At 34.2% G+C, this 27,781-nt stretch overlaps 3 protein-coding genes and 1 pseudogene across 13 annotated transcripts in view; all 4 read left to right on the top strand.

Moving 5' to 3' along the window:
- The first annotated feature begins 6,453 nt into the window (after positions 1 to 6,453).
- Positions 6,454 to 12,075, top strand: LOC146912730 (uncharacterized). Of its 8 annotated transcripts, XR_015016862.1 has the most exons (12): positions 6,454 to 6,592; positions 6,795 to 7,041; positions 7,259 to 7,417; positions 7,513 to 7,602; positions 7,788 to 7,856; positions 8,079 to 8,123; positions 8,391 to 8,529; positions 9,913 to 10,049; positions 10,218 to 10,285; positions 11,326 to 11,367; positions 11,569 to 11,677; positions 11,757 to 11,940. XR_015016862.1 is itself a non-coding variant. In XM_085722230.1 (7 exons), exons 2-7 carry the CDS (start codon positions 7,266 to 7,268, stop codon positions 9,397 to 9,399), a joined length of 615 nt encoding a protein of 204 aa, XP_085578356.1. In that variant the 5' UTR covers positions 6,615 to 7,041; positions 7,259 to 7,265; the 3' UTR covers positions 9,400 to 9,543. The 8 variants fall into 8 exon arrangements, 2 of the variants coding, with proteins under 2 accessions (XP_085578356.1, XP_085578357.1); XR_015016858.1 differs by lacking the exon at positions 6,454 to 6,592 and having other exon boundaries at positions 6,615 to 7,041; positions 11,805 to 12,075; XR_015016859.1 differs by lacking the exon at positions 6,454 to 6,592 and having other exon boundaries at positions 6,615 to 7,041; positions 11,799 to 12,075.
- A 3,383-nt stretch (positions 12,076 to 15,458) lies between these two features.
- On the top strand, positions 15,459 to 16,853 carry LOC146912729 (uncharacterized). The gene is made up of 2 exons (XM_085720775.1): positions 15,459 to 15,871; positions 16,553 to 16,853. The coding sequence occupies exons 1-2, from the start codon at positions 15,459 to 15,461 to the stop codon at positions 16,851 to 16,853; spliced, it is 714 nt and encodes a 237-aa protein (XP_085576901.1).
- A 1,084-nt stretch (positions 16,854 to 17,937) lies between these two features.
- On the top strand, positions 17,938 to 23,058 carry LOC146912728 (disease resistance protein RPV1-like; annotated as a pseudogene). The gene is made up of 6 exons (XR_015016855.1): positions 17,938 to 18,102; positions 18,195 to 18,660; positions 18,741 to 19,845; positions 20,092 to 20,367; positions 20,670 to 21,473; positions 22,342 to 23,058. The product of XR_015016855.1 is annotated as a disease resistance protein RPV1-like (transcript).
- A 2,305-nt stretch (positions 23,059 to 25,363) lies between these two features.
- The window catches only part of LOC146912727 (disease resistance protein RPV1-like), a 32,433-nt gene continuing 30,015 nt past the window's right edge, over positions 25,364 to 27,781 (top strand). For 2 of the 3 annotated variants that reach the window (XM_085722227.1, XM_085722228.1), the window contains exon 1: positions 25,975 to 26,416. In XM_085722227.1, coding sequence (XP_085578353.1) covers positions 26,208 to 26,416 — 209 coding nt within the window. In that variant the 5' untranslated portion in view covers positions 25,975 to 26,207. Of the gene's footprint in view, positions 25,732 to 25,864; positions 26,417 to 27,781 lie in introns of those variants that run through there. The other variant, XM_085722226.1, reaches the window with a different exon arrangement.

Genomic DNA, 27,781 nt, shown 5'->3' with positions numbered 1-27,781 from the left:
GAACAAGAGTTTCAATTAAAACATAAACATAACTAAGAACACAATTACAACAATTAATTAAACTCGAGATAACTTTTATTTTGATAACTTAATTAATTAGGTTACCGAACGTGGGAAAAACCTCTGATAACCTAACATATTCTAAACTTTATGGTAAGGCGGAGATCGATTGACTCCGGTAAACAGGGCTCTGTTTACCCCTTCTTACACATCCCCTCGTAGACGTAGAATCCACCTAGCTAGGGTGAATCCTAATATTCCCACTTAGATACCTCATATACATTAGATAAAGAATACATACTATGTATAATAACTTTCATATTCAAAGTATGCCTTTAAACTTCAAACAAAATGTAATATATGTAGTTCCATTTTCATCGGCTAATTATTCTCACTCAATAGGTTCTTATATATTCTTCATTGCGGTAAAACCCACCTCATATGAATAATACCTCATAATATCTATTAAGGTAAAACCCGCCTCATATACATAAGAACATTCATACAATTTTTAATCATGTTCAAGGTCTTTTATAATTAAGTCATCTTCACTTTCTCTGCCATTTAACTTCTTTCTTTTATTTCCTTTGAATTCAATTTTCTTAGTGCAATATACACACATATTATCAAATTACATATAGTAACATGAACACACCTTACTGTTGGATTTTTCCCTAATTAAGTTATTTATTTATTTAAATAAATAAGTGGTAATTACCCACTAAGTGCACATAGTGGTAATTACCCATTAATCAGAAAATGGTCTTTATTCTTTCCCTTAAATTTAGTAACTGCCCATTATGAGTGAGTGGAGGAGCAGTTTTGTTTTGCACGTTCAGTAACTTCTTGATGGCAGAAGTTATATAAAGGAGTGCACTTCATTTGTTTTGGTTCCCTAAGCCTAACATCTCTATTCAGAAGACTTGCACCATCAAAGTGAGATTGTGGAAGGTTTAGAAGAGCCTCAACTTCTTCAAACAAGAGCAATGGCTGGAGGTATGTCTTGATCCTTTAATTTACGTTTCCGCTGTTTAAGTAGTTATTTCTTTTGTTCTTTATGAAATAACTTACATGTGGTATCAGAGCAATTGAAAACCTTTGCCTTGCTTTTCGTGTTCTGATTTTGAGTTTTTTTTGCTTGAATCTGATAATTTTCAATTTCATATTTTAGTTCTTTAGATACACCGAAACGTTGAGCTCATAAAGAAAAACACTTTTATTTTTGGTGTTAAAATGATTATGAAATCGAAATTTGTTAAAACTGGGTCTGCTATGTTTTCAATCAGGTCAACAGACCTTTCAAGAGGTTGAAGATGTATGTTTATAATTTTTAAATTCATTTTCCCGAACCGACTCAAGCACTTAGTATTACCAATTTTAGTGCCATATATTATTATCATAATTTATTGGCAGTTACAGTTTGCATTTCTGTTCTACTGCTGTTGCCATAGACTTTTTAATTGCTGCGACCAATTTGATTTGCATTGCTTGATTTTATTATTATAATAATAAAATGCTATGCAATTGAGTCATGGTTTATTTGTTTTAGCTTCATGATGCAGTTCAACATAAATATATTTGTATCACTATATGTTATATTTGGTACCTGCATTGTTGCGTGGTGGTAGTATCATATGCTTATTTCATGTGTGTTACGAATATGACACTTAGTGTTTGTATGTTGTATGATATTTATGCCTAATCATACAATTGTATACATTAAAATAAATTGCTTACGGTTTATGTAATTTATTTTAAGTTAAATGTCTAGATGATCTATATAATTTTAATTAATTAGGGAGTAGCCACAACATCTTTAATTATGCAAAATTATATATTAAGTGTTTAAGAAGATCATAGTTGTGACATTGATGGTAATTAATTATATTGAACATGGTAAATCTTATCCCACAGGAATTTTTGTTATGTTTTGTATAATTAATTAGGATGAAATATCAATTTATATTTTCTAACTTACCCTCAGGAATTAGAAAAAGGAACATAAATTGATAGTTTTGTCATTCGGTTATATGAATCTAATTGAATAAAATTTTAGCCCACAGGTAAATTTTATGTCACTAGGTTCATAGTTTGAAACATGATTTACGTTGGTAAAACATGATATTTGTTTAGTAGTCTCAATTTTAATTATAAGCATGTATGTTTAATTTTTGCAGCTATGCAGCCTATGAATTTTTCTGATTTTAAGTGTGAAATTCCCGAACTAAGGGGTGAAAACTATAAGGTGTGGAAGGAGAGAATTCTTCTTCACTTAGGGTGGATGGATATCGATTATGCTATTCGGAAAGACGAACCACCTGCAGTTACTGAAACTAGCCTTCAGGAAGACGTTGATCTTTATGAAATGTGGGAGCGGTCTAACCGTCTCAGTGTGATGTTCATAAAGACCAACATCTCTGCTAGTATCCGTGGTTGTGTCAATCAGCATGATAATGTCCAAGCATTGCTTAAAGCTATTGATGAACAATTCAAAACATCAGATAAGGCACTTGCTAGCACCCTTATAATGAAGTTTTCATCCATGAAGCTTATCACTGTGAAAGGTGTACGTGAGCACATCATGCAAATGAGGGACTTAGCAGCACAGCTAAAGACTCTTGAGGTTGATATGTCTGATTCTTTTCTTGTGCACTACATTCTGAACTCTCTTCCACCTGAATATGGACCTTTCAAGATATCTTATAACACACATAAGGACAAATGGTCAATTAATGAACTCCTGACCATGTGTGTTCAAGAAGAAGGAAGGTTGACTGTGGAAAAAAGTGAGAGTGTTTTTGTTGCAATTGAAAGAAAGAACATGAATCAAGCGAAACATAAGGGGAAAGGCAAAATACCACCTCAAGGTGGAATTAAGAACGAATCCAAGTGTTTCTTTTGTAAAAAGAAAGGACACATGAAGAAGGATTGCCCTAAGTTTCAGAAATGGCTTGAAAACAAAGGTAAATCAATCTCACTTGTCTGTTATGAGTCTAATATGGTTAATGTTATTTATAACACATGGAGGATTGATTCTGGTTCTACAATCCATGTTTCGAATACCTTGCAGGGTATGACAAGCCTAAAGAAACCACTTCCAAGTGAGCAAGGCATCTATTCAGGAAGCAAGATGCGTTCTCATGTGGAGGCTGTTGGAACATGCAATTTAGTTTTAAGTAGTGGCTTTGTTTTAAATTTGGAAAAGACTTTTTATGTTCCTAGTTTTTCTAGAAATTTAATTTCCATTTCAAGACTTGTACCTTTGGGATACTCTTTCAATTTTTATGAAACATCTTTCAATTTGTTTTATAAATCTAATTTTGTTGGCAATGGTGTATTATCTGATGGTCTTTTCTCAATTAATTTGCAAAATAATGCCACTAATAATGTTAGGCATGTTCACGCTGGAACTAAACATTGTGTTATAAATGAGGAATCCTCTATTTTGTGGCACCGGAGATTAGGGCATATCTCAATTCAGAGAATCAAAAGACTAGTGAATGATGGAGTACTTGGTACTTTAGATTTCACTGATTTTGAAACTTGTGTAAACTGCATTAAGGGAAAGCAGACTAACAAGTATAAGAAAGGTGCAAAGAGGAGTTCTGAAATATTAGAAATCATACATTCAGATATATGTTGTCCAGATATGGACATACCAGGTCCGAAATACTTTATCTCTTTCATTGATGATTACTCACGATATATGCATGTCTACTTGCTTCATAATAAGTACGAAGCATTGGATGCCTTTAAAGTTTTTAAGGCTGAAGTAGAAAAACAATGCGAAAAGCAAATTAAAATCGTGAGAACTGATAGAGGTGGAGAATATTATGGTAGATATACTGAGGATGGACAAGCCATGGGTCCATTTGCGAAGTTTCTTCAAGATACTGGGATTGTTGCCCAATATACCATGCCTGGTTCTCCGGACCAGAATGGGGTGTCAGAAAGAAGAAACCGAACTTTAATGGACATGGTTAGGAGTATGCGTAGCAACTCAAAACTTCCAAAGTCCTTGTGGACTGAAGCTCTTAAAACGGCAGTATATATATTGAACCGTGTTCCAACCAAGGTTGTCCCAAAGACACCGTTTGAGTTATTTAAAGGTTGGAAACCAAGTTTGCGTCATATACGCGTTTGGGGATGCCCGTCTGAAGTAAGAGTTTACAATCCACAAGAAAAGAAACTAGACCCTAGAACTATAAGTGGGTATTTCATTGGATATGCCGAAAATTCTAAAGGGTATAGGTTCTATTGTCCATCTCATAGCACTAGGATTGTGGAATCAAGAAATGCAAAGTTTCTTGAAAATGACTTGATTAGTGGGGGCAATCAATTTCAGGACACTGGTTCTGATAAAAGTCAAATTGATGCTGAACCGTCCACTCCAAGTGACAGATTGATTGTCATTCAGAGTGCCCCTCAAGATCAAATGGGTATTAGACAATCAGTTGTTGAAGTTCCACATCTAGTAAATAAAGATGTTCAAGAATTTCCAGAAATTGTTGAACAAATGGTTGAGCAACATGATCCTCCGGAAAATGTTGAACCAACATTAAGGAAATCTACTAGAGAGAGAAGGTCAGCTATACCTAGTAACTATGTTGTATATTTACAAGAATCAGACTATAATATTGGTGCTGAAAATGATCCTGAAACGTTTTCACAAGCCATGAGTTCTAGAGAGTCGAATTTATGGTATGATGCTATGATAAATGAGATGAATTCAATGGCATCTAATGGAGTCTGGGATCTTGTCGAGTTGCCTAATGGTTTAAAAGCCATTGGTTGTAAATGGGTCTTTAAGACAAAGAAAGACTCATTAGGCAACATTGAGAGATATAAAGCTAGACTTGTTGCCAAAGGATTCACTCAAAAGGAAGGAATAGATTACAAGGAGACTTTTTCCCCTGTATCTAAGAAGGATTCTCTTCGCATCATCTTAGCATTAGTTGCTTATTTTGACTTAGAACTACATCAAATGGATGTGAAAACTGCATTTTTGAATGGAGATCTAGAAGAAGAGGTTTACATGAAACAACCAGAAGGATTTTCTTCTAGTGGTGATGAGCATTTGGTATGCAAGCTTAAGAAATCCATTTATGGACTCAAACAAGCTTCCCGTCAATGGTATTTAAAATTTCATGATGTCATCTCTTCTTTTGGATTTGTAGAGAACATTATGGATCAATGTATATACCAGAAGGTCAGTGGGAGTAAAATTTGTTTCCTTATTTTGTATGTGGATGATATTTTACTTGCTACCAATGATAAAGGTTTACTTTATGAGGTGAAACAATTTCTCTCTAAGAGTTTTGATATGAAGGATATGGGTGACGCTTCTTTTGTCATTGGCATTAAGATTCAAAGAGACAAAGTTCGTAGAATTCTGGGCTTGTCACAAGAGGCTTATATCAATAAGGTCTTAGAGAGGTTTCAGATGAAAGATTGTTCACCAAGTGTAGCACCTATTGTGAAGGGTGATAGGTTCCATTTGGAACAATGCCCGAAGAACGACTTTGAAAGGGAACAAATCCTTAATATTCCATATGCTTCCGCTGTTGGAAGCCTAATGTATGCTCAGGTTTGCACATGGCCTGACATTGCATTTGCTATTGGAATGTTAGGCAGATATCAGAGTAATCCAGGTATGGAACACTGGAAAGCTGCAAAGAAAGTGATGAGGTACCTTAAAGGAACCAAAGACTACATGCTTATGTATAGGCGAACTGAAGATTTAGAGGTCAAAGGTTACTCTGATTCAGACTTTGCTGGTTGCGTTTATTCAAGAAAATCAACATCCGGTTACATTTTTATGTTAGCCGGCAGGGCTGTTTCTTGGAAAAGCGCAAAGCAAACCTTGATCGCCACTTCCACAATGGAAGCTGAGTTCGTATCTTGTTTTGAGGCTACATCACATGGTGTATGGATGAAGAGTTTCATTTCTGGGTTGAAAATTGTGGATTCAATTTCTAGACCACTAAAGATGTACTGTGACAATTCAGCTGCTGTTTTTATGGCTAAGAATAATAAAAGTGGTAGTCGAAGTAAGCATATCGACATTAAGTACTTAGCCATAAGAGAACGCGTTAAAGATCAAACAATTGTTATTGAGCATATTAGCACTGAATTGATGATTGCTGATCCGTTGACTAAAGGCATGCCGCCGTCAAAATTCAAGGATCATGTAGAAAGTATGGGACTTGGTTCCCATATCTGATTTTCGTTGTAAGAACGATTTTAGTTTATGAAACTCTATGTATGATATTTTCTCATATTTGATCTCTAAAGTGTATACATTTAATTTTGAGAAATATCAATTAAGTTTGGAACCAGAATAAACATAAATGATATGAGTTTATTCGTTAAGTTATATGATTTGGTTAGAGAAATAATACATTGTGATACATAGAAGATAATACTCAATTAAAGAGGACCTGTCGCTATGATCACTACAAGAAAATCAGCAATTTTCCACACTTCATCTGCGACCCTTGGCTTGTAACTGCCTCAAAGTGCATCTTTGCGACAGTTGTTGCGACTGTTTGGGTCAACTGTCGCAGGTTTTCTTTGTTAAAATAATTAGAAGGTGCGTTATCCATATTCCTTCCTGCTTTGTCACTCTTACTGTCCCAAATTTTTCATTTCACTATGTAATTTCATCTCCCGCTTTCTCCATCTTACTTTCCCCTAAATCTCCAATCTGTCTAAACCTAACCCCCAAATTTTTCATCTCACTCTCAATCCACTCAATTGTTATGCCTAACCTAACCTAGCTTTCAATCGTTCAGTCAATAACATATTTAGGAGAGTATCACTTCCTCCTCCGACGTCTCCGCCAAGTTCAGTTTCATACTCCATCTCGGCCGTCATTCTACTCATCGGAGGTCACAGTATCATCTTCCTCTTTGAACTCATCGGTGGTTGTTGCTATTATCATCGATCTCCACCGCTTCACTTAAACTCCAATACAGATCTGAACTCTGAACCGCTCCATTGAGGTTCCAACCTAAAATGTGAACTCAATCTTGTACACAGGTTCGTCTCTCTCTCTGAAGTTCACACTTGTTGATTTAATGATATATCTGAGTTGTTAGATTGAATATTTTGAATGATTTATCAGCACTGACAATATATTTTCTAGTTCTTGTTTATGTTGTCTGAATATTTTTAGTGTCAATGCATTTTGGTTATTGATTTAAGCCTACCAACCTATTTTCATGATTTTGACATTCATTTCTCCTAAATTTGTTAGTGACTGAATGATTCTAAGTCTTGGAAAACCTAACTTAACTCTGAATCACAAGAATCGGTCCTCAAACGGAACTCACTCAATGTCAATCGGTGCTCAACTCACTCACTCAATCTCAGAATCTTCTCACTCACTCAATCGAAACTCAATCTCACTCAAACGGTGGTGAATCTTTGTTTTTTTAAAGAATTCTTAGTTTTTTTTTTGTTGATTTCAGTGATTATTTTTGTTATAGGTTGATTTTGTTAATTTCTCAGTTTAGTGCAATTTGGTTTCACTGCTGGGTTCCACCTCAAAGCTTTGTTCAATTCCTCACCGTTCCTTTCTTCACCTCTTCCTTTTTCCAGGTTATAACTTCACTCCCAATTCACCACTTCTTCCTTTTCAGTTATAATTCTTTTGTTTAACTAAGAATTTTATTTTTAATTTTATCTGCATTTTCTATTGATTTGAGTGTTTTTTTTTTTGTTAATTTCTTTATTTTTGAATCCTGTGTGATTCTTTGATTTGAGTTTTACTTGCGTTATTTCAGTTTGTGCATTTCGGTTTCGCAGTTAGGTGTCATTGTCATCCACACATCAGCTCTGTTACTATTCTTAAGGTATACTGCTCACATCCTCATTAGTCATAGCTATCTGACACATTGAGCATTTGCCAAGAATCTTAATGTTTCTCAATTATGAAAAGGATATTAACTTTGGTTTGTTTGTTCTCACTGTTTCTAACACCGTACAATACATTCAAAGGCTAGAAATGCTATAGAAATAATCAAGTAACGTTCTGCAAGTAATATTTAGCTATATTTGGTATTTTGCATATGCAGGAACAATTGTGATCAAAGAATTTCTGAGGTACAAGACTTACTGAGGTACAAGACTTTCTCTTAGTTTTTGAGCCTATGCTCTTCACTCACTCGTTCTCTAATGCTAGATCAATGAAACACTATCTCAGTTTCTATTATGCTTTTTTAAGCACTATATATGCTATGACTTATATATATAACTCGCCCAACAGATTATAGTATCACATAGCTACACTAACTGATGATCCACAAATGGAAATTAGTAATATGATTAGTAATAGGGGTGGCAATATGATTTGTACATTTGATTCTAATACATGAAATTTCTACCAGCCCAGATGGAAATTTTCTTGTATTTTTATCAGCAAGAAGCTCAGTTGATTCTGGAGCCCATTCTGCTACAAATTCACTTCATAGAATTGATTGGCCTAAGGATGTGAAACTCTATCAATCTGCAAAAGTTCATGATGTGGTAACCTTTTTTTACAACCAGTTTAACTTTAATCCAAACAATTGCCATGGAGCTTTGTTATCTATTGTTACTCTTGCGTATTTCTATATGCTCATATTAATTAATTAATTAATTAAGGCTTAAGAGTACAAATTTCTACTTTATCATATGCTTAACAACATGATCTATAGATTTTTTTTTACGGTAATGATCTAGAAAATTTAAATGTTGAATATGGTTTTGTTATATATGTCTATGTTTTGCATACGATTTTTTTGTTTCTAGAACATATCTTTATTGTGATTGAAACGGTAATGCTTTTTCTATAACAATTGAATGAGGGTTTGGTGATTTGGTCTGGTTAGGAAACTTCACAATTTCGTCTTATTGGGATTGCATATTTTATTTGTCCTCTTATCTGATTCCTAGTTTCAATTTTCATAGATGACATTGAATTTGATGTGCACCATACTTGGTCTCATGTCTAGTATCATGTTCATGAGGCTGTTTGTATTGTCCTCAAGGATTCTAGCTTTTGAAACCTAGTAGATGTTTGAAACCCAAATAATAGTTTGCTTGGAAATATGCTTTTTCAACTTCTCGTATGACTGAAGCAGCATCAAGACCCAACATCTGAACTCTTCGCTAAACTATATTTTCCAAATAAGCTATAAAACGAGTATGGTAATTTCATTTTTTACATAATGACTGATTTGTTTTTGTCTTAAACTCAATGAAGTAATTGTAACTTTTTTGTATTATTTTTTAAAGATACCAGTTGTGTTGAGTGCGGACGATGATGGCTTTCCCGGGCTTTACTTTTCAAGTATCCTTAGTGATCCATGGCTTTCTGATGGCCACACATTGACTAAATGCACAAATTTATCATAATGCACCTCTTATTTCCTGATCATCACAAATTGTGGGAGTAAACAATCAATGGCATTATGTGGGGCTTGGTATCTGTTATTGTTCTGCTACAGAACCAATTAACCACTTAAGAAGAAACCCCACAAGTTAATGTTTCTTGGATGGGTACAGTTGTTTAGTGTGGCATATAAGAAATTTATTTATCCTGCTGTCCCTTTGTAGTTCCTAAGGTAGTGAGAAAATAAAAGTATTGTTGCATGAAGATGATAAAGAAAAGTACTGTTGGTTAATGGAAATTTAGAAAGAAAAAAGAAAAGAATCATAAGCTTGTGTAGAATTGGTAAGCTTTTGTGTTAATAGATAGCATGCTTAAGTATCACTATACCTGCAAGAAAAAACAGTGAATACAGAATCATTATTGAATTCAGATGATCTTGATTGTGCCTTATATTATAAAATCGGTGGCTGAGTTGAGTTAAACTGAAATTTTCCTGAAAATTTGATTTTCATTTCCATTTTTTATGTCAATTTCAGGTTCTTGTAAACCTTATGAATCTATATTTGTGTCATCAAAAACTAAGAAAAGCAACACATGTGATCCACTAATTGTGGTCCTTCATGGGGGATTATGAAGCTGAATAACAAGTACAAAAAAAAAACTAATAAACAGGTTAGACAGTCTAGACTTACTTGCCTGCTACTTACAGAACCTAACTGTCTATTTTTCTAGTTCAGGCCACAAACAACCTATGAATATGTTTAGTGGTTGATATGATAACATTTTAGTGGTTTGGTGTTGAGGTATAGAAAGTTATTCATTGTGGATAATTTGTTACAAGGAGATATTTGATTCCATGTAGCTTGGAGTAATAATACAATTGAGAAGATCAAGTATATGACTGACGAGGTAAGCAAGTTAAAACTGTTTTGTTTTAGGTCAACTTTAACCTTAGCTGCTCATTAGTTTGATCAATTGTTATGGTGTGACTTAATGGTTCAGAAGAAACCTTGTTTGAATAAATTAGAAGAAGAAACATTGTTGATGCATTTCATACTGTTCTGTTTCAGCCGTAGGTCTCTTTGAGTTTTTTGGATGTTCGTTCCCTTTCATGTTGTTTCTGATGTAGGTGCTGTTTGGTACTTCTAGGTGCTGTTTAGTACTTCACTAACTAAAATATCATTTCAAAATCTTATGTTAAATGAGTGCTTAGTTCTCTTTTCTGTAGGCATATATAGAGTTTTGATTCATATTGGCACATGTTAACAGGATAATGCTTATTGATATGAAAAACTAATATTACTAAAAAAAAATTAGGAGCTATTAGAGTTCTGTTTGAATAAACAAAACTTAATTAAGAGCTTATAGCATAAACATTATTCATATAAGTGCTTATGTATAAAGCTATTTCTCTATGAAATAATTGAATGTAAGTTATAGAACTTGTGTGGTGGGAAAACGGCTGAAAGTTTAGAAGTTTATCAAAAAAAGTGTTGTTTTCGTTTCTGATTTGTACTCATAAGAAAGCTCTAGATAAATGGGTTGCCGTGTGAATTTTACTCTTTATATTAGTATTTGATTTGTACTCATTGTTCCTTCAAATAGTGACTGGACTGACCCCATTTCTCTATAATGGTTAAGTACACTTGTCTCTGAAAAGGTGAGATAATATTTCTAAATTTTAGTCCATGTTATTTATTTTTTTTCTTAAGGTATTGTGCTGGAGTTTGTGTCTAACTGCCAATGGAATTCCTTGTTATTCGTTTTGCTGGTGTAGAATGAGTATTTACTCTATCGTAATGTGAAAAGGTGATAAGAAATGTATGTAGTGACACCAAGGTGATTTATTAGGTTTAACATTTATTTGTTGATTTGAATGCTTGCTGCTTGTGAGAATTTTTTGTTTATATAGCATATTCATAATTAACTGAATACTATCGACGTTTCAGGTTATGTGAAGGGGGAGAGCTATTAGACATGATACTGTCAAGGTAATTATTATGTTGTCAATAGCATGAAATAGAGCCGCTATCGGCGCAGTGCCGTGGGTGACCTCCCCCACATGCACCGTCTCACCCCAGAAGTGAGCAGCGGCCATCATAGCCGCGTTAGCGGCGTTATTTCAATAATAAAATTTGACTTAGTAATTGCACCTTGCCACTTACTAGCCACATGATTTATTGCTTCTTCAGAGGAGGGAAATACTCAGAAGATGATGCCAAGGCTGTCATGGTACAAATACTAAATGTTGTTGCATTTTGTCATCTTCAGGGTGTGGTGCACAGAGATCTTAAGCCTGAGGTGAGCATATCTTTCATTTGTCTTTCAGATGGTTAATGTCTTAGAGTCTGCTATAGTTAATCATATTTAAATATCTTAGGGTCATATTTCTCTGTTCTTGATGCCTATGCTTACACCAAAGTTTCAGTCTGTTGTTGAGGATAGCAGCAGATGCGGTACCGATAGAAGTGCATGGATCGTGTTTGTGCAGTCAGATATATCTATTGTAATGAGGCTCTTCAACTTTTCCGGCCAACAATATTTAGGAATATTACTTAATCTAATTTTTGGTAATATTATTTTGAATGATTACCCACTAGTGTATTGGTTTTTCAATGTTTAAACTATGTACTTTATCTATTGTTTTGATTGTTACTCTTGAAAGAATTATATGAATGAGATTTTGATATTTTTAGTTATATATTTATGTATTTTAAGTATTTAATAATATATTTATTTAAATTGGCAACAAAAACTGCCCCATTCAATTTTATTTTATTTTTAAAAAAACTTAACATTTGCGACTGTTGGTGAAGGGTAGCAAGCCCCTTCAAAACCATTTTTTTTTTAAAAAAATTCAACATTTGCGACTGTTGGTGAAGGGTCGCAAGCCCCTTCAAAACCATTTTTTTTTAAAAAAATTTAACATTTGCGACTGTTGTGAAGGGTCGCAAGCCCCTTCAAAACCAAGTGAAAACTCTTCATTTGCGACTGTTGGGAACTGTCGCAACACCTTTTGCGGTAGTTGGAGCGGCTGTTCCACGAAGGGTCGCAAAAGACAGTTGCGACCCCAACAAACGTGACTGTTGGGGAACAGTCGCAAATGTACATTTGCGACCCTTCTAACAGTCGCAATCAGCGTTTTTAAAAGTCGCAAAATGCAGTTTTTCTTGTAGTGGATCCGTGTGTTTTTGTTTCTTATTATTGTAAGTGAAAGAATATGTCGACCAAGTGAGAGAATGTTGGATTTTTCCCTAATTAAGTTATTTATTTATTTAAATAAATAAGTGGTAATTACCCACTAAGTGCACATAGTGGTAATTACCCATTAATCAGAAAATGGTCTTTATTCTTTCCCTTAAATTTAGTAACTGCCCATTATGAGTGAGTGGAGGAGCAGTTTTGTTTTGCACGTTCAGTAACTTCTTGATGGCAGAAGTTATATAAAGGAGTGCACTTCATTTGTTTTGGTTCCCTAAGCCTAACATCTCTATTAAGAAGACTTGCACCATCAAAGTGAGATTGTGGAAGGTTTAGAAGAGCCTCAACTTCTTCAAACAAGAGCAATGGCTGGAGGTATGTCTTGATCCTTTAATTTACGTTTCCGCTGTTTAAGTAGTTATTTCTTTTGTTCTTTATGAAATAACTTACATTACAATACTAATGTCAATAATTTCCAATCATATCAATACAAGCCTTAAGTATCCAAAACTTAATTTCTTTACAACATTCATCTCATTAACTATATTATAATTTGAATGATACATGCCCGGTATTTTAGTCATAAATCATCCTACATAACACCAATTTAGATGGGACCAAAACTAGGGAATAGCTAACATCTAAGACTATATTTCTTGTGAAGACATCGAAAGCTAATTCCCTTATTTTCTATGTGATTCTAGCTGTTAAAAACAGATTTTATGGTAAAACGGTTCAGCAGTTCAAAGATGGTTGTATAAGCATACCAAACAGCCAAAATCAACAAACTATGACATTCAATTTAAAATTTGACATTCCTCTTCAAATATTCTCATAAAACAGCAATCAATAATGTAATTTAAACATTATTTTCACTCAAATATGATTGATTAAAGTAGTTTTCACAATCTAAACATGCAACATCATTCTTATTCTTAAATCCATTATGCATGCATCATGAACCCAAAGTTTTCCACTTCAAATTTTAAACCCATAAACCCAAAATTATATTCTATAAGTTTATGCATGAGTGAATGAGGGAAAAGAGGAAACTCGCCTCTAAATGATGATGACAAAGCTACTCCTACTTGACTTTTCTCCTATCATTTACTCCAATAAGCTCTTATCCTTCTCCCTAATTTCTTCATCTTCTTTCATAAACCCTAAATATCGTTGCTCTTCTTTTACCCATCTCTTAACAATGATTTATAATGGAAATTGGGATTCGAAATATTGGGTTCCGCATGCAGCTTGAATCAATTTAAGGGAGATTGAATTTCTTCCGCTTATTTTTTCCTTTCTTTCTCACGTTTCTCACTCTCTCTCTCTCTTTCTTTCTTTCTTTTCTTTTCTTTTTTGTTGACTTTTCTCTTTGTTTATAAGAAAATAAGAAATAGATACAAGTGAGGTTTGGTGTGGTGAGTTTTGGGCTTGATGGGCTTATTACTAAGTACACCTCTCTAATAGTTAAACCCTTTCACTAAATTCTAATTATTTCACTCCAAATACCCCAAACCACCAAGTAAAGAAATCAACATACATGTTTCATTCAATAATACTAAGACTAGGTTTTAATCAAAATTAATTACAAAGAGAGAAAAGCCGGTAAAAATCAATTGTTTATGGTGCCTGGATACCTTTTATGGTGCCTTCACCTGTTGTTGTTCTCTTCATTACTATATCTATTGGTAATGAACCCAATGCTTGTCCACAGGCATCAAGAGAAATACAAATAAGAGTGTTTCTAATCAGCATTAACAGCATACCTATAAGGCGGATAATATATTCACACCCTTTTTATTTGATTAACCCCCTAGGTAAAATTTTAATGGCTATGGGACGCATAGAACTAAAGGAAAATATAGTAAACAGAACCTAGCTAAAAAGCAATAACATGAAATTCAAGGAGGTGCATTGTCATAAAATGCAGTCTTGGTACAAAACTAACTCAAAGTCAATGTAAGAACCGAGGGAGTCAACCAAAATGAAGGTAGCTGAACTAGGGACAGTACATACAACACCTCCAAAAGGGGCAAAGAAGATACATCCGTTAGGTTTTAAAGACATCGAGAAAGTGAGCGGGGTACCCAACGAAGAGCTACCACTCGTTGTCATTGTGGGCATTCGAGGCCATGATGTCACTAGATGCTTGATAGACGAAGGCAGCTCTGCAGACATTTTGTACCATGACGCTTTCAAGAGATTGGGACTGAGGAGCAGATTGGGAATCCTACGACGGTACCAATCTCCGCGGGTTCAACGAAACAAGCATGTGGCCATGGGGATAAGTCAAACTAGGCGTAATCTTTGAAGAAAGAAGAAAAATAATTGTAAAATTGTGTCTATATCAATATGTTCAATCATATCTTTCTCAATACATAAAATGACTAGTTCATTCAATCTTTTTGTGACATCAAGGGTCTATAGTTTTTCATTAAATTTAACTTTGAAAATCTTTTTCTACAAATGTAACAGTCACCTGCATGTTAAGGGAATTCGATAACCAATTGAAACATTTGGATAATAATATTTGGCTTTGATAACAGACGGCTTTTGTCAAAAATAGACAGATACTTGACGGAATCCTTATAGCTAATGAGATGGTAGATGAAGCCAGAAAATCCAAGAAGGAATTGATGCTCTTTAAGGTTGATTTTGCGAAAGCTTATGACTCGGTGGATTGGGGGTATCTGGATGCGGTTATGAGTAAAATGTCGTTCCCAGTATTATGGAGAAAGTGGATAAAAGATTGTGTGACAACAACAACTGCTTCGGTCCTACAGATAAGTTTCTGTTAAAGAGGGGTCTGCGCTAAGGCGACCCTCTCTCGCCGTTCCTTTATCTATTGGCGGCTGAGGGGCTGAATGTCATGTTGAAAGCAATGGTGGAGAATAATTTATTCACAAGCTATAGGGTGGGTCACGCAAACTCAGTGGTGGTCTCCCATCTCCAGTTTGTTGACGACACGTTGCTAGTAGGTGTCAAGAGTTGGGCAAATATGCGAGCATTACGCGTGGTTTTGTCCTTGTTTGCAGTGATGTCTGGTTTAAAAGTGAACTTTCATAAGAGTTGTCTGGTTGGAGTTAATATTGCGGATTCTTTGTTGAATATTGAGGCGGCTTCTATTCTGCATTGTAAGGTTGGTAAGGTTCCGTTCATGTATGTGGGTTTATCGATTGGGTGTGACCCTAGGAGACTGGCATTTTGGGACCCTGTTTTGAATACCATTAAAGCTAGATTACGGGGTTGGGAAAGTCGTTTTCTTTCTTTTGGGGGCCGATTGGTTCTTCTCAAGTTTGTCCTGACCTCTCTGCCTGTCTACGCTCTTTCCTTTTTCAAAGCTCCGTCAGGTATAATCTCTTCCATTGAATTTATTTTTTAAATTTTTTTTGGGGAGGGAGTGAGGATAACAGGAAAATTTCCTGGATCGTCACTTGGAGCTCTATTTGTGTCCGAAAGGAGAATGAGGATTTGAGGGTGAGGCAGTTGAAGGAATTTAATCTTGCTTTGTTAGGAAAATTGTGCTGGCGGTTGTTGGTAGATAAAGGTGGTTTATGGTATAGGGTCTTGGTGGCGAGGTATGGTGATGAGACAGGGCGGTTGGAGGTTGGGGGCCGGAGTGTTTCTACTTGGTGGAGGGGGATAGCGAAGATTATGGATGGAGTAGGGAACGATTGGGGGGGGGGGGGGTTGGTTTGCTGACAGGGTGAATAGAAAGGCAGGGGAAGGAACTAATACTTTATTTTGGCAGGATAGGTGGATAGGAGATGTTCCTTTGTGTCGCCGTTTTAGACGCTTATTTGATTTATCGTTGAATAAGTTCAGTACGATGGCTGAGATGTTCTCTCTTGGATGGGAGGTTGGGGGAGAAGCGTGGAGTTGGAGGAGACAGTTGTGGGAGTGGGAGGAAGAGTTGTTAGGCGAGTGTCACCATTTACTTTATAATTTTGTTGTGCAGTCTGATGTTTCTGACAGGTGGCAGTGGCTCCCTGACATTGAGGGGGGTTACACCATACGCGGAGCATATCAAATCCTCACTACTCAGGTGGATCCTATATGTGCCGACATAGGAGATCTTGTTTGGCATAAGCAGGTACTTTTGAAGGTTTCTATTCTAGCCTGGAGGTTGCTGAGGGACAAGCTGCCAACAAAAAACAACCTGTTACGGCGTGGCATCATTCAATCTGCGGCCAGTTACTGTGTGGCGGGGTGTGGAAACGACGAATCTGCTTCTCATCTGACTTTTGGTGCATTATGGCAGCACGTTAGGAATTGACTTGGTGTTTCAGGAGCTGATCTGTATAATGTTCATGATCATTTCTTTCAGTTTACAAATGCTTTAGGAACATCGAGGACCCGACGATCTTTTATTCAACTCCTTTGGTTATTGTGTGTGTGGATTTTATGGAATGAACGTAACAACAGGCTCTTCAATAATGTTCATATGTCCATGATAGAATTGTTGGAAAAGGTTAAATTTAATTCTTTGTGGTGGCCAAAGGTTAATAATGCCACTTTTGTTTTTGGTACTCAAAGATGGTGGTCGGACCTGTTACAGTGTCTGGTATCGACTGACCTTTGTTATTTGTTTTATACACTGACAACTTGTAATTTTGGAGTGACTTCTTGAGTACACCTTATACTAAAGAGGAATCACTGCCGTTGTTTATATAATCCATTTTTGATTCTCAAAAAAAAAAAAATTGGCTTTGATATACTCAATAAATTCAAATGTTGATGTCAACACATTTGGCAAAGATGTTTCCAACACTTTCAATTCAGAAAAAATATCATTTGCATCAACAGCCGACATATCATTTTAGAATTTAAGCATTGCTTGTTGTTTCAGCTTTAAAATTATTTTTTAAGCCTTCGTCCTCCTCTCGCTGTCTTAGATACGGTCATGACATAATCAAACACCATAATCAAAACTCCAATACAATTTTTATAGTACTATTATTGACGTTTACTGTAGATCTGATACATTGGATTGTATTCAAAGTCGTTCTCTTCCTTTTTGGTAAATATATTTATATTTTTCTATTCACTATTTAAAAGAGAAAAGAACAAACAGTAATCATCACCTAACCTACCTTTTCTTTTGGTCGGAGATCAACACATACTTTATTGTAGATAGTCAAAAGTTGAAGCAGATATTAGTGGGTTGGTATGATGTCTATTAACCTTTTAATAACATGTCAAAATTATATCAATTACGGATCAAAAACAAACAAAAAATCATGCAAGGATGAAAGATAATATATGATATGTGGGGTTATGTATTTCAAAAGTAAACTTTTTTTTTTTTTATAATTGAGATGGGATGGACTATATGGTATGGAAGGTGTGTGTTGTATTCCATATTCTGGTTTTTCTGATCGTCAAACAAGCATAAGCAAAAGCAAAAGCAACAGCCATTTGCTCATCAATCAATATGCCCCCAACAGAGCTGGACGAGGCGGAAAAAGCTAGTGGGTTTCATGTTGCCATAGAAATTCTCGAGAGGGTCAAACTTCGTTGGATAGGTACAATTACTATCGCTTTTCATAATAGGCTACTTAACTGCAGTTTTAACCCCTCTAGTTTTTGGATTGTGCAATTTGGACTTATGCTTCAGTGAAAGCAGCGAGGAGCTATGAAGTGTTCTTAAGTTTTAGAGGAGAAGATACCCGTGCGTCCTTCACCTCACATCTCTATGCTTCTCTTCAAAATGCCGGAATCAACATTTTCAGGGACGACGATTCGCTTATAAGAGGAGATCATATTTCTGAAGCACTACTGAAAGCAATTGAAAAGTCTCAAATTGCTGTGATTGTTTTTTCAATAAATTATGCAAATTCACAGTGGTGTCTAAATGAGTTGGTCAAGATAATGGAGTGTCACAGGACCATAGGGCAGGTGGTTTTGCCAATATTCTACAACGTAGCTCCATCTGAGGTACGTCATCAGAAAGGCGAGTTTGGAAAAGCATTTCAAAGTCTCTTGAATAAAATTTCAAATGAGTTTTTGAATTTGGAACCGTGTTGGAGAGCATTGCTTCGTGAGGCAGCCGACCTTGCAGGATTTATAGTTCTAAATTCCAGGTAATTTTGGTTATTGCTTTGAGATTCTTCATTCTTCGTTGTGTTTATATTTATCTTTTTCTTTGGTTTTTTTTTTATAGGAATGAAAGTGAGAATATAAAGGATATTGTTGAAAAAGTTACTCGTATGCTTGACAAGACCGACTTGTTCGTTGTTGATAATCCTGTCGGAGTTGAATCTCGAGTGCAAGATGTAATTCAACTTCAACACGTCCAACAATCAAATAATGTTCTAATAATAGGGATGTGGGGTATGGGGGGTATTGGTAAAACAACCATTGCAAAAGCCATTTATAATGAAATTGGTCGCAATTTTGATGGGAGGAGCTTCCTTGCAAATGTAAGGGAAGTATGGGAGCAAACTACGGGACAAGTGTATTTACAAGAACAACTTATGTTTGATATCTTCAAAGGAACCCCGACCAAAATACAAAACATTGATTCCGGAAAAGTTATACTAAGGGATAGACTTCGCCACAAAAGAGTACTTCTTGTTCTTGATGATGTAAATGAATTGGACCAACTGGATGCTTTGTGTGGTAGTCATGAATGGTTTGGTTGTGGTAGTAGAATAATCATTACAACCAGAGATATGCATATACTTAGAGGGAGTAGGGTTGACAAAACATACACAATGAAAGAAATGGATGACACAGAATCAATTGAGCTTTTTAGTTGGCATGCATTCAAGCAAGTGAGTCCCATAGAAGATTTTGCTCAGATTTCTAGAAATGTGGTTGAGTATTGTGGGAGATTACCGCTCGCTTTAGAGGTCCTTGGACGCTATTTGTTTGGTAGGAAAGTAACAGAATGGAAATGTGTATTGGAGAAACTCAAAAGAATTCCCAATAATAAAGTGCAAAGTAAGTTAAAAATAAGCTATGATGGATTGGATGATGATTTCCAGAGAGAGATATTCCTTGATATAACTTGTTTCTTTATTGGGATGGACCGAAATGATGTTATACATATATTAAGTGGTTGTGGACTTTTTCCTGAAAATGAAATAAGTGTCCTTGTTGAGCGAAGTCTTGTAACTATTGATGACGAAAACAGGCTTGGAATGCATGATTTGCTCCGAGATATGGGAAGAGAAATCATTTGTGATACACCAAGAAAGGAACCAGAGGAGCGTAGCAGGTTGTGGTATCATGAGGATGTGCTTGATGTATTATCAGCGCAAACTGTAAGAACTTCATATACCTTTTATTAGTTCTGGATTTAAAATATTTAAAGCTTAACGAATTGAAACAAACACTTATGAATCCATTTATCACAAGAACTTTGAAACTTAGTTTGTTTGATTTGAAGATTAGTTTCATTCTGAACCATTTTCTGGTTCTGATTTCTACAAACAAATGATTGGTTTAGTCGTCATCCTTGTATCTGTAAGTTGTGCATGTTGAACTTTTTGGTCCATTATGTTTCACAGGGAACAAAATCTGTCGAGGGACTGGCTTTGAAGTTACCAAGTGGTGATGCAAAATGTTTTAGTACTAAAGCCTTTCAGAAGATGAGAAAACTCAGATTGCTTCAACTTGCTGGTGTGCAACTTCATGGTGATTTTGAATATCTTTCAAGGAAACTGAAATGGCTGAGTTGGAATGGATTTCCTTTAAGATGCATACCTACAAACTTTTATCAAGGAAATTTAGTTTCTATTGAGTTAGAAAATAGTAATCTCAACCTTGTGTGGAAAGAGACCCAGGTATACATTTTGATTTCAATTTTTTTATACTTCATTTGTTGTTTAAGTTTTCATATTTATGCATGAAATTGAAATTACGACTCTCAGTTTTAAATTGTAATACTATTTTATTTTGTATTATGGTACTTTTGACTTAGTTTCATCTTTGTGTCTGTTAGTCTTTTTCTTTCTTTTCTTTTTTTGAATGGCAAAGAGAAATATTTTATTAATGAAGGATATAATTCAGTGCAAGTGGTATTATACCGAAACAATCAAATGGTATTCTTCCCCATATTTCCTCAATAAAATTTCTATTTTTGCAGAGGCTGGAGAAGCTGAAAATTCTCAATCTTAGTCATTCTCATTATCTAACACACACCCCGGACTTTTCATATTTGCCTAATCTTGAAAAGCTAGTACTCAAAGATTGTCCAATGTTGACCGAAGTTTCTCCTACCATTGGAGATCTCAGTGAAATACTTCTAATAGATTTTGAAGATTGTGTTAGCCTTCGTAGCCTTCCAAGAAGCATCTATAACTTGAAATCTCTGAAAACACTCATTCTTTCAGGGTGTATAATGATTGACAAGTTGGAAGAGGACATAGAACAGATGGAATCTTTAACCACTTTGCTTGCACACAACACTGCAATAAAAAGAGTACCCTTTTCAGTAGTAAGGTCAAAAAGCATTGGATACATCTCTTTGTGCGGCTATGAAGGATTTTCTCGTGATGTGTTTCCATCTATCATTTGGTCTTGGATGTCACCAACAAATAATCTCCCAACCCCATTTCAAACATCTAACATCATGTCATCTCTTGTTCCTTTAGATGTACCACATAGTAGTTCCCACGAACTAGCATCGATTTCCCAGTGTCTTCCGAGTCTTCGAAGTCTCTGGGTGGAGTGCAGCTCAGAACTTCAACTTTCTCATGATGCAGCAATAATTTTGGATGCCTTGTATGCCAAAAATTCTAAGGAGTTGCAACCAACTGCAGCTACATCACATGAATCAAATATGATTACTTATACATCCCAAGTATCAAAACATTTCTTGAAGTCTCTTTTAATTCAAATTGGAATTAATTGCCAAGCCACTAATATTCTGAAAGATATAATCTTACAGGTTTGCAATACTCTCTCTCTGTCCCCTTTTATATGTATGTGTGTATTGCATCAAACATTTGAATTCTTTAGTGTATAAGTCTATAATAATACATTTAAATGTATACAATTATTTGATATAGGTGTAAAATACTTAAAAATCAAAATACTGAAATCCTAACATATGTTTAAATTTAAATTGTCTTCCAAATTCTCACAGTTTGCTATCAGTCATTGACAACTTACTATACACAAGCATGTGGAAGAATTATAGTCTTTACAATTTTTTCAAGATATACTCTCTTATTGTGCATACGTTTACATAATTGATACTAAATCACTAATTTATATTTGAAATGCTTGTTTTTTTATAAGCAATTTTTTTTATTAATCCTCAACAGATGCACAACAAGTGCCACTGTTAAGAGCAGATAGAATATTTATAGCTGAAATACATTGTGAAAACATATTCATTGAAATGACAATTTTGGTTAGTAACTGGTAATTAATGGTCATATTTCTGATACTAGTCTCATAGTATAATGCTTGTAAGATACACCTGTTGAAGAAAATAAAATATTTGTCAATTTCAATTGGCTAATAAAATATTTTCATTTTTCAAAACTAACATGCATAAAATAACTTTTATACAGATCGTTTTTTCAAATTAACAACAAAGACTTCTTGCTCATAAGAGGAACATGAGTAGTAAAATTTGTCACTATCATTATCTTCTTTGGCTACTATTTAGGTTGGAATGGTGTTTTTAAGTATTTATTTGTACCTTGTGAGGAAAGTTATCCTCCCTAGTGGTGACATTATTGAATAAATGATACGGTGATATTAATATACTTGTCAATGAAATTTTGATCTGATCTTTACTTTTCCAGAATATGGATGGCAATGGGAATGGTGGTTGTTTCCTCCCTAGTGATAGTTATCCGAATTGGTTAACCTATAATTCAGAAGGTTCTTCTGTGAAATTTGAAGTTCCTCAAGTGCAAGGGCGTAATTTGAAGACAATGATGTTCATTGTCTATACTTCAACCCCAGATAATGTAACATCTAGTGGCGCCCTTAAAAACATGTTATTGAAAAATTACACAAAGGCCACCATTCAGCTCTATAAGAGTGAGGCATTAGTCTCCTTCGAAGACGAGGAGGGGCAGAGGGTAGTATCAAGTCTAGAACCTGGTAACAAAGTGGAGGTCATTTTTGTTTTCGAAAATGATTTCATTGTGAAGAAGACAACAGTTTATCTTGTATATGATGACCGGTTTCTAAAACAACGGAGCTGTATCATGTACCAGATTTGAAAGCAATTGCTTGTAGTAATGATGAAAATGAACGCCCTGTCAAGAGATTCTTTACTGAAGAGGAGCCCACTGATGACTTCAATCAGAACAGAAAGAAGAAAAGCCGAGTGGACTGAATCTATGAAAGATGGTAAAACAATGACTGAGCAAATCACTTGTATTCACAAAGAGTGGTGAAAGATTCTAATTTGTTCTGTTATAATTCTTCCATGTCATGTACCAATCTAGTTTAGCAAAACTTCTTTAGTCCTGAATGATAGTTTATATGGCTGATTGCCTGCCAAAAAGAAACTCTGATTTGCGGATTTCTCCAACTATATTTTCTTTGCAATCTCACAGATTTTTAGATCGAGACTAGCACAAATATATTCCAAATTTCAATAAAAATTAGAGTTTTGCTCCATGATCCTACTATAAAAATTAGAGTTTCTCTGATAGATAGCATTCTGTGCAACCATGGTTTCCAACATATTTTATAATGTAAATTTTTTAAAAAAAAAAAAAAAAAAAAAAAAAAAAACTCATGTGACAGATTGATTTTGATTTTTTACAAAATAAATTTTAAAGAAAAAAAAAACCTTAATAATATCAATGAGGAAGATGAAAAGTTTAGTAAGGAACATGAAGAAAAATTTATTAAGGAACAAACACCATAAGATTGCACATGACTTCTAAATTTAATGGTAAATCTAATTTGTGCACAATGCATCATTTAATGTGTCCGTTTGTTCATAGTAGACAAAACCCGTAATGCATTGTGACAAAAAAAATATGTGTCTCGGTGTATTTTTGATCTAGAACACTATGCCCTGTATGGTTCAATTTGTATATCCATACACAAGGAGGATGGTACTATTTTTGATCTAGAACTAGAACACTAAGCCCTGTTTGGTTCTCCGTCTTGAAGCAGTAAACACAATTTTCTACTCCAAACGTGATTTTGTGGCATTTGTGTGATGTTTGACAATAATATAAAAACGTGATTCTTGCTTTGCACAATCGATTCTAGTTGAAGCTACTCTGTGTAGCTTCTGCGTCTGGTCAAAATCAATTTGATGAAAGTCACACGCCACTTTACATATTTATCGCAATTTTTACAGATTTTGGGTCTGATTCTCTACTGTCTCGTTTACAAGAGACGGCAGAGATTTATCACAATTTTAACTAGTTAAAGTATATGTTCCCAGTGACAAAACAGAGGAGGAACACGAGACGGTAGAGACGATCGCAACAAGGAATCACATCCTCAGTTAACAAAAACTGTCGAAAAAAAATATTAAACTCTTTTTAAGCCCACATTAAATTAACACTATCGCCTTTGAAGCTCACATCCTCTTATGCACTCGACAAACACTTTGTACCCTATATTAACGAAAAAAGCTTATCTTAAAAAAAAAATTAACAAAAAGAGCTTAATAAATATGCAAACAATTAAATTAACAAATAAGGTTAATTATGGATGGTCCTTTGGTAAAAAAAAAATTATGGATGGTCAAACAAATTATTTTGATACTTTTAACAATATAAAAGTTAGGGTTAATTATGTTTTTGGTCCCTACAAAATTGCGACCTTGTAAGTTTAGTCCTTACTTAATTTTAATAGCATTTTTAATCCCTACAAAAAATTTCTGCACTCAATATTAATCCTTACTCAATCCAAATTTGTTTAATTTATGCTTAAACTCTTAAGTTTTTCAACAATTTTTTACAGGCGTGTTAAGAACGTTAGTAAAAGGTCCTCCAACAAAAATATCGCAAAAATTTGATTTCTACGTCCATATTTTTGTTACTTATATCTTAAATTTTTGTCGTTTTAAAAAATTCATATTTAATTTATTTCATGTTAAAAAATTATAGATTTTAGTAAATGAACCTTTCATAGTGTTCTAAACTTGTATAAAAAGAATCGTTAAAAAATTTAAGAGTTTAAGGATAATTAAACAAAATTTATTTTAGTAGTGACTAAATTTATAATTAATTTTTTTTTTGTAGGGATTAAAAATGTTATTAAAATTAAGTAAGCACTAAACTTACAAGGTCGCAATTTTGTAGGGACCAAAAACATAATTAACCCTAAAAGTTAATCTATAAAAGAAAAACTTTATCCCTTCAAAAAAAAACACTTTATAAAAGTTAAACTAAAGCATGAATTCAGTATTCTTTTAACCGATAAATTAAGTCTTTATAAAAAGATAACTAAGTTATCTTTACTAAGTTATCTTTATGTTTTGTAACCAAAAAAAAAGTTATCTTTATGTTTAAGTATATCACTTTCTACATGACCAATAATCAAGGAGAAGACAAAACAACCGCACTTTAAATTATTATATATTGACTTTTTTTTTTTGGTACAAATATATTGACTTCTTAATAAACGTGAAATATTAGTTTTAGTTTTTTTTTTACGTATAATGTAGAGTATCTTATTCTCACCCTCCATTATTTTTTACAGAAATTGTATGATGTATTGTACCATGTCAAAAGTGATAGTATATGTTTGAAAATTATGATGATATCCACAAAGTACCAACAAACAATGTAGAGTATCTTATTCTCACCCTCCATTATTTTTTGAATGGGACCAGATGGATTAATCATTGAATTATCTTGTAGTAAGAGTATCTTATTCTTAAAGTATCATATCATTGGTAACCAAAAAAAAAAGTATCATATCATTGATTGAAACTAAACTTAAGCCTTAAGGCGTCCCGCAGCCAGCCACTGTTAAAACTAAACCTGACTAACAACCTTAAATTGACGACACATATGCTTGTTTCTCACTCTCCAGTATTAGTATTATTTTAACAATTGTCCTGAAATTCGTTGTTACAAAGGTTTCACACCTTCAACATTTCATTCACTCTTTCTCATCCAACAAAATGGTGAAGAAAAAGAACTCCGAGTCTTCCTCATCCATGCCTAATCTTACCTCGGGAACAATATCTTCATCGGTGTTGCGAGAATGTATTACATTAATTTAGTTTGAACCCACACATTGAATAGAATTGAGTGCTTTCAAATCTTTATTTTTTTTATTTTTTTTAAGAAGCAAATCTTTATTTTATTGATTCTCTTTTTTCTTTTATTTTCATTATAGGGGTGCGGCGGCAATCAGATCAAAGATCGGATCCAGAACCAGGCTCTGGTCCAGAACCTGATCCGGAACCAGATCCAGAACCAATATCAGAATCTGTAAGGATTCATGATGTGTTCATAAGTTTCAGGGGAGAGAGGATACTCGTTCTTCCTTCGTTTCACATCTATATGCAGCTCTTCAAAATGTTGGAATTAAAGTTTTTAAAGATGATAATGAGCTTCAAAGAGGTGATCACATTTCAACATCATTATTACGTGCAATTGAAGAGTCCAAAATTTCTTTAATTGTTTTCTCAAAAAATTATGCCAATTCGAGATGGTGTTTGGATGAATTGAGAAAAATAATGAAGTGTTATAGAACGATAGGACAAAAGGTTGTGCCAGTGTTCTACCATTTAGAACCATCTGAAGTGCGTCATCAGACAGGAGAGTTTGGAATATCTTTTCAAAATATTTTGAACAAAATTTCAAACGAGAAGGAATTGGTGCAAAGTTGGAGAGAGGCTCTTCTTCAGGCAACTAGCATAGCAGGGTTTGTAATACACAAATGCGGGTAATTTCATTTCATTCAACATTTACTACTTTTCAAATATTTCTATAATTCTATCTTCATTTAATCGTCTTTGCAATTTTTCTAGGCATATGCAACATGTCTATATATATATATAGGGGTTTGCTAGGATACACCCACTAGTTTTTATTAAGGTGTGTTTTAGCAAAGATATAACTAAAAAGTTGTAAAATACACCTTAAGGTGAATGTTGCTAAAACACACCTTCTAAAAAAATAAGTGGGTGTATGTTAGCAACTCCTATAGGCATTTGCTAGGATACACCCACTTATTTTTTAGAAGGTGTGTTTTAGCAAGTTATAATTAAAAAGTAGTTAAATACACCTTAAGGTGTAGCTTGCTAAAACACTCCCACATATAAACTAGTGGGTGTGTTCTAGCAAATCCCTATAGGAGTTGCTAACATACACCCACTTATTTTTTAGAAGGTGCGTTTTAGCAACATTCACCTTAAGGTGTATTTAACAACTTTTTAGTTATATCTTTGCTAAAACACACCTTAATAAAAACTAGTGGGTGTATCCTAGCAAACCCCATATATATATATATATATATATATATATATATATATATATATATATATATATATATATATATATATATATATATATATATATATATATATATATAATATGATGCGGAAAAGTTAAATAAGATACTATTCTTTGTTCGTCGGAGAAAATTAGAATAGTAATATGCATGTGGGTTATGCTTGTAATCAGAGAATTGGTTTCTATATGAAAACTAAAATAATTTCTAGGTACAAAATTAAAGATATGAATACTAAAACTTATAAACAAGATTTTATTTATGATAAAAGCTTAAGACTTACAAGAGTTTCAAAGCTCAGGGATCTAAGAATGCTTGCAGAGGAATTTTTGCTTACAAACTTCGAATGCCTTCACAGATGAAAGGCTTGCCTACTTATAGGATAGAGTGAAGTTCGGACTTCAAAATTATACACCGGATTTAAAATAAAATACATGGCCGACAAAGACAACTGGCCGAAAGCAAAAGTAAAAAGAGTGGTCGACAAAGCTTTAAGGCCAAACAGTAAAACATAATGGTCAACATGACCTGTAATTATTACAAGATGCCAAAACGGCTTTTAATCTTCTTTTAATAAAGCGAATAGTAATTTGCGCACCAATAATTTTTGTCACCTTTAATCAATAATTCCGTAGCAATCATCTTCATTTTCTTGCAACTGTTCTCCGTTAGCTGATTCACTGTCACTTCCTGAAACAGTGGACATTGCCTCTTGTAATTTTTCTAAAAATTCTTTAGGATCTGAAGTGGATGATAAAGAAGCCATTAATTTTGCTCTGTTAGCTAGAAAAGTAGCCT

This window comes from Medicago sativa, chromosome 6 (genome assembly GCF_051527215.1).
Source record: "Medicago sativa cultivar Bolivia chromosome 6, Bolivia_mono, whole genome shotgun sequence".
In the NCBI taxonomy this organism is placed as follows: Eukaryota; Viridiplantae; Streptophyta; class Magnoliopsida; order Fabales; family Fabaceae; genus Medicago; species Medicago sativa.
This window is presented reverse-complemented; position numbering and strand designations above follow the sequence as displayed.

Bases quoted from the DNA above. Each gene is read 5' to 3' on its own strand.
- LOC146912730 (XM_085722230.1), top strand. From the start codon at position 7,266: ATGATTCTAAGTCTTGGAAAACCTAACTTAACTCTGAATCACAAGAAT. The intron at 7,418-7,512 runs GTGGTGAATCTT...TTAATTTCTCAG, and splicing joins AACTCAATCTCACTCAAACG to TTTAGTGCAATTTGGTTTCA. The intron at 8,530-9,279 runs GTAACCTTTTTT...TATTTTTTAAAG, and splicing joins CTGCAAAAGTTCATGATGTG to ATACCAGTTGTGTTGAGTGC.
- LOC146912729 (XM_085720775.1), top strand. From the start codon at position 15,459: ATGGTGGAGAATAATTTATTCACAAGCTATAGGGTGGGTCACGCAAAC. The intron at 15,872-16,552 runs GTTTGTCCTGAC...TGTTTCTGACAG, and splicing joins GGCCGATTGGTTCTTCTCAA to GTGGCAGTGGCTCCCTGACA.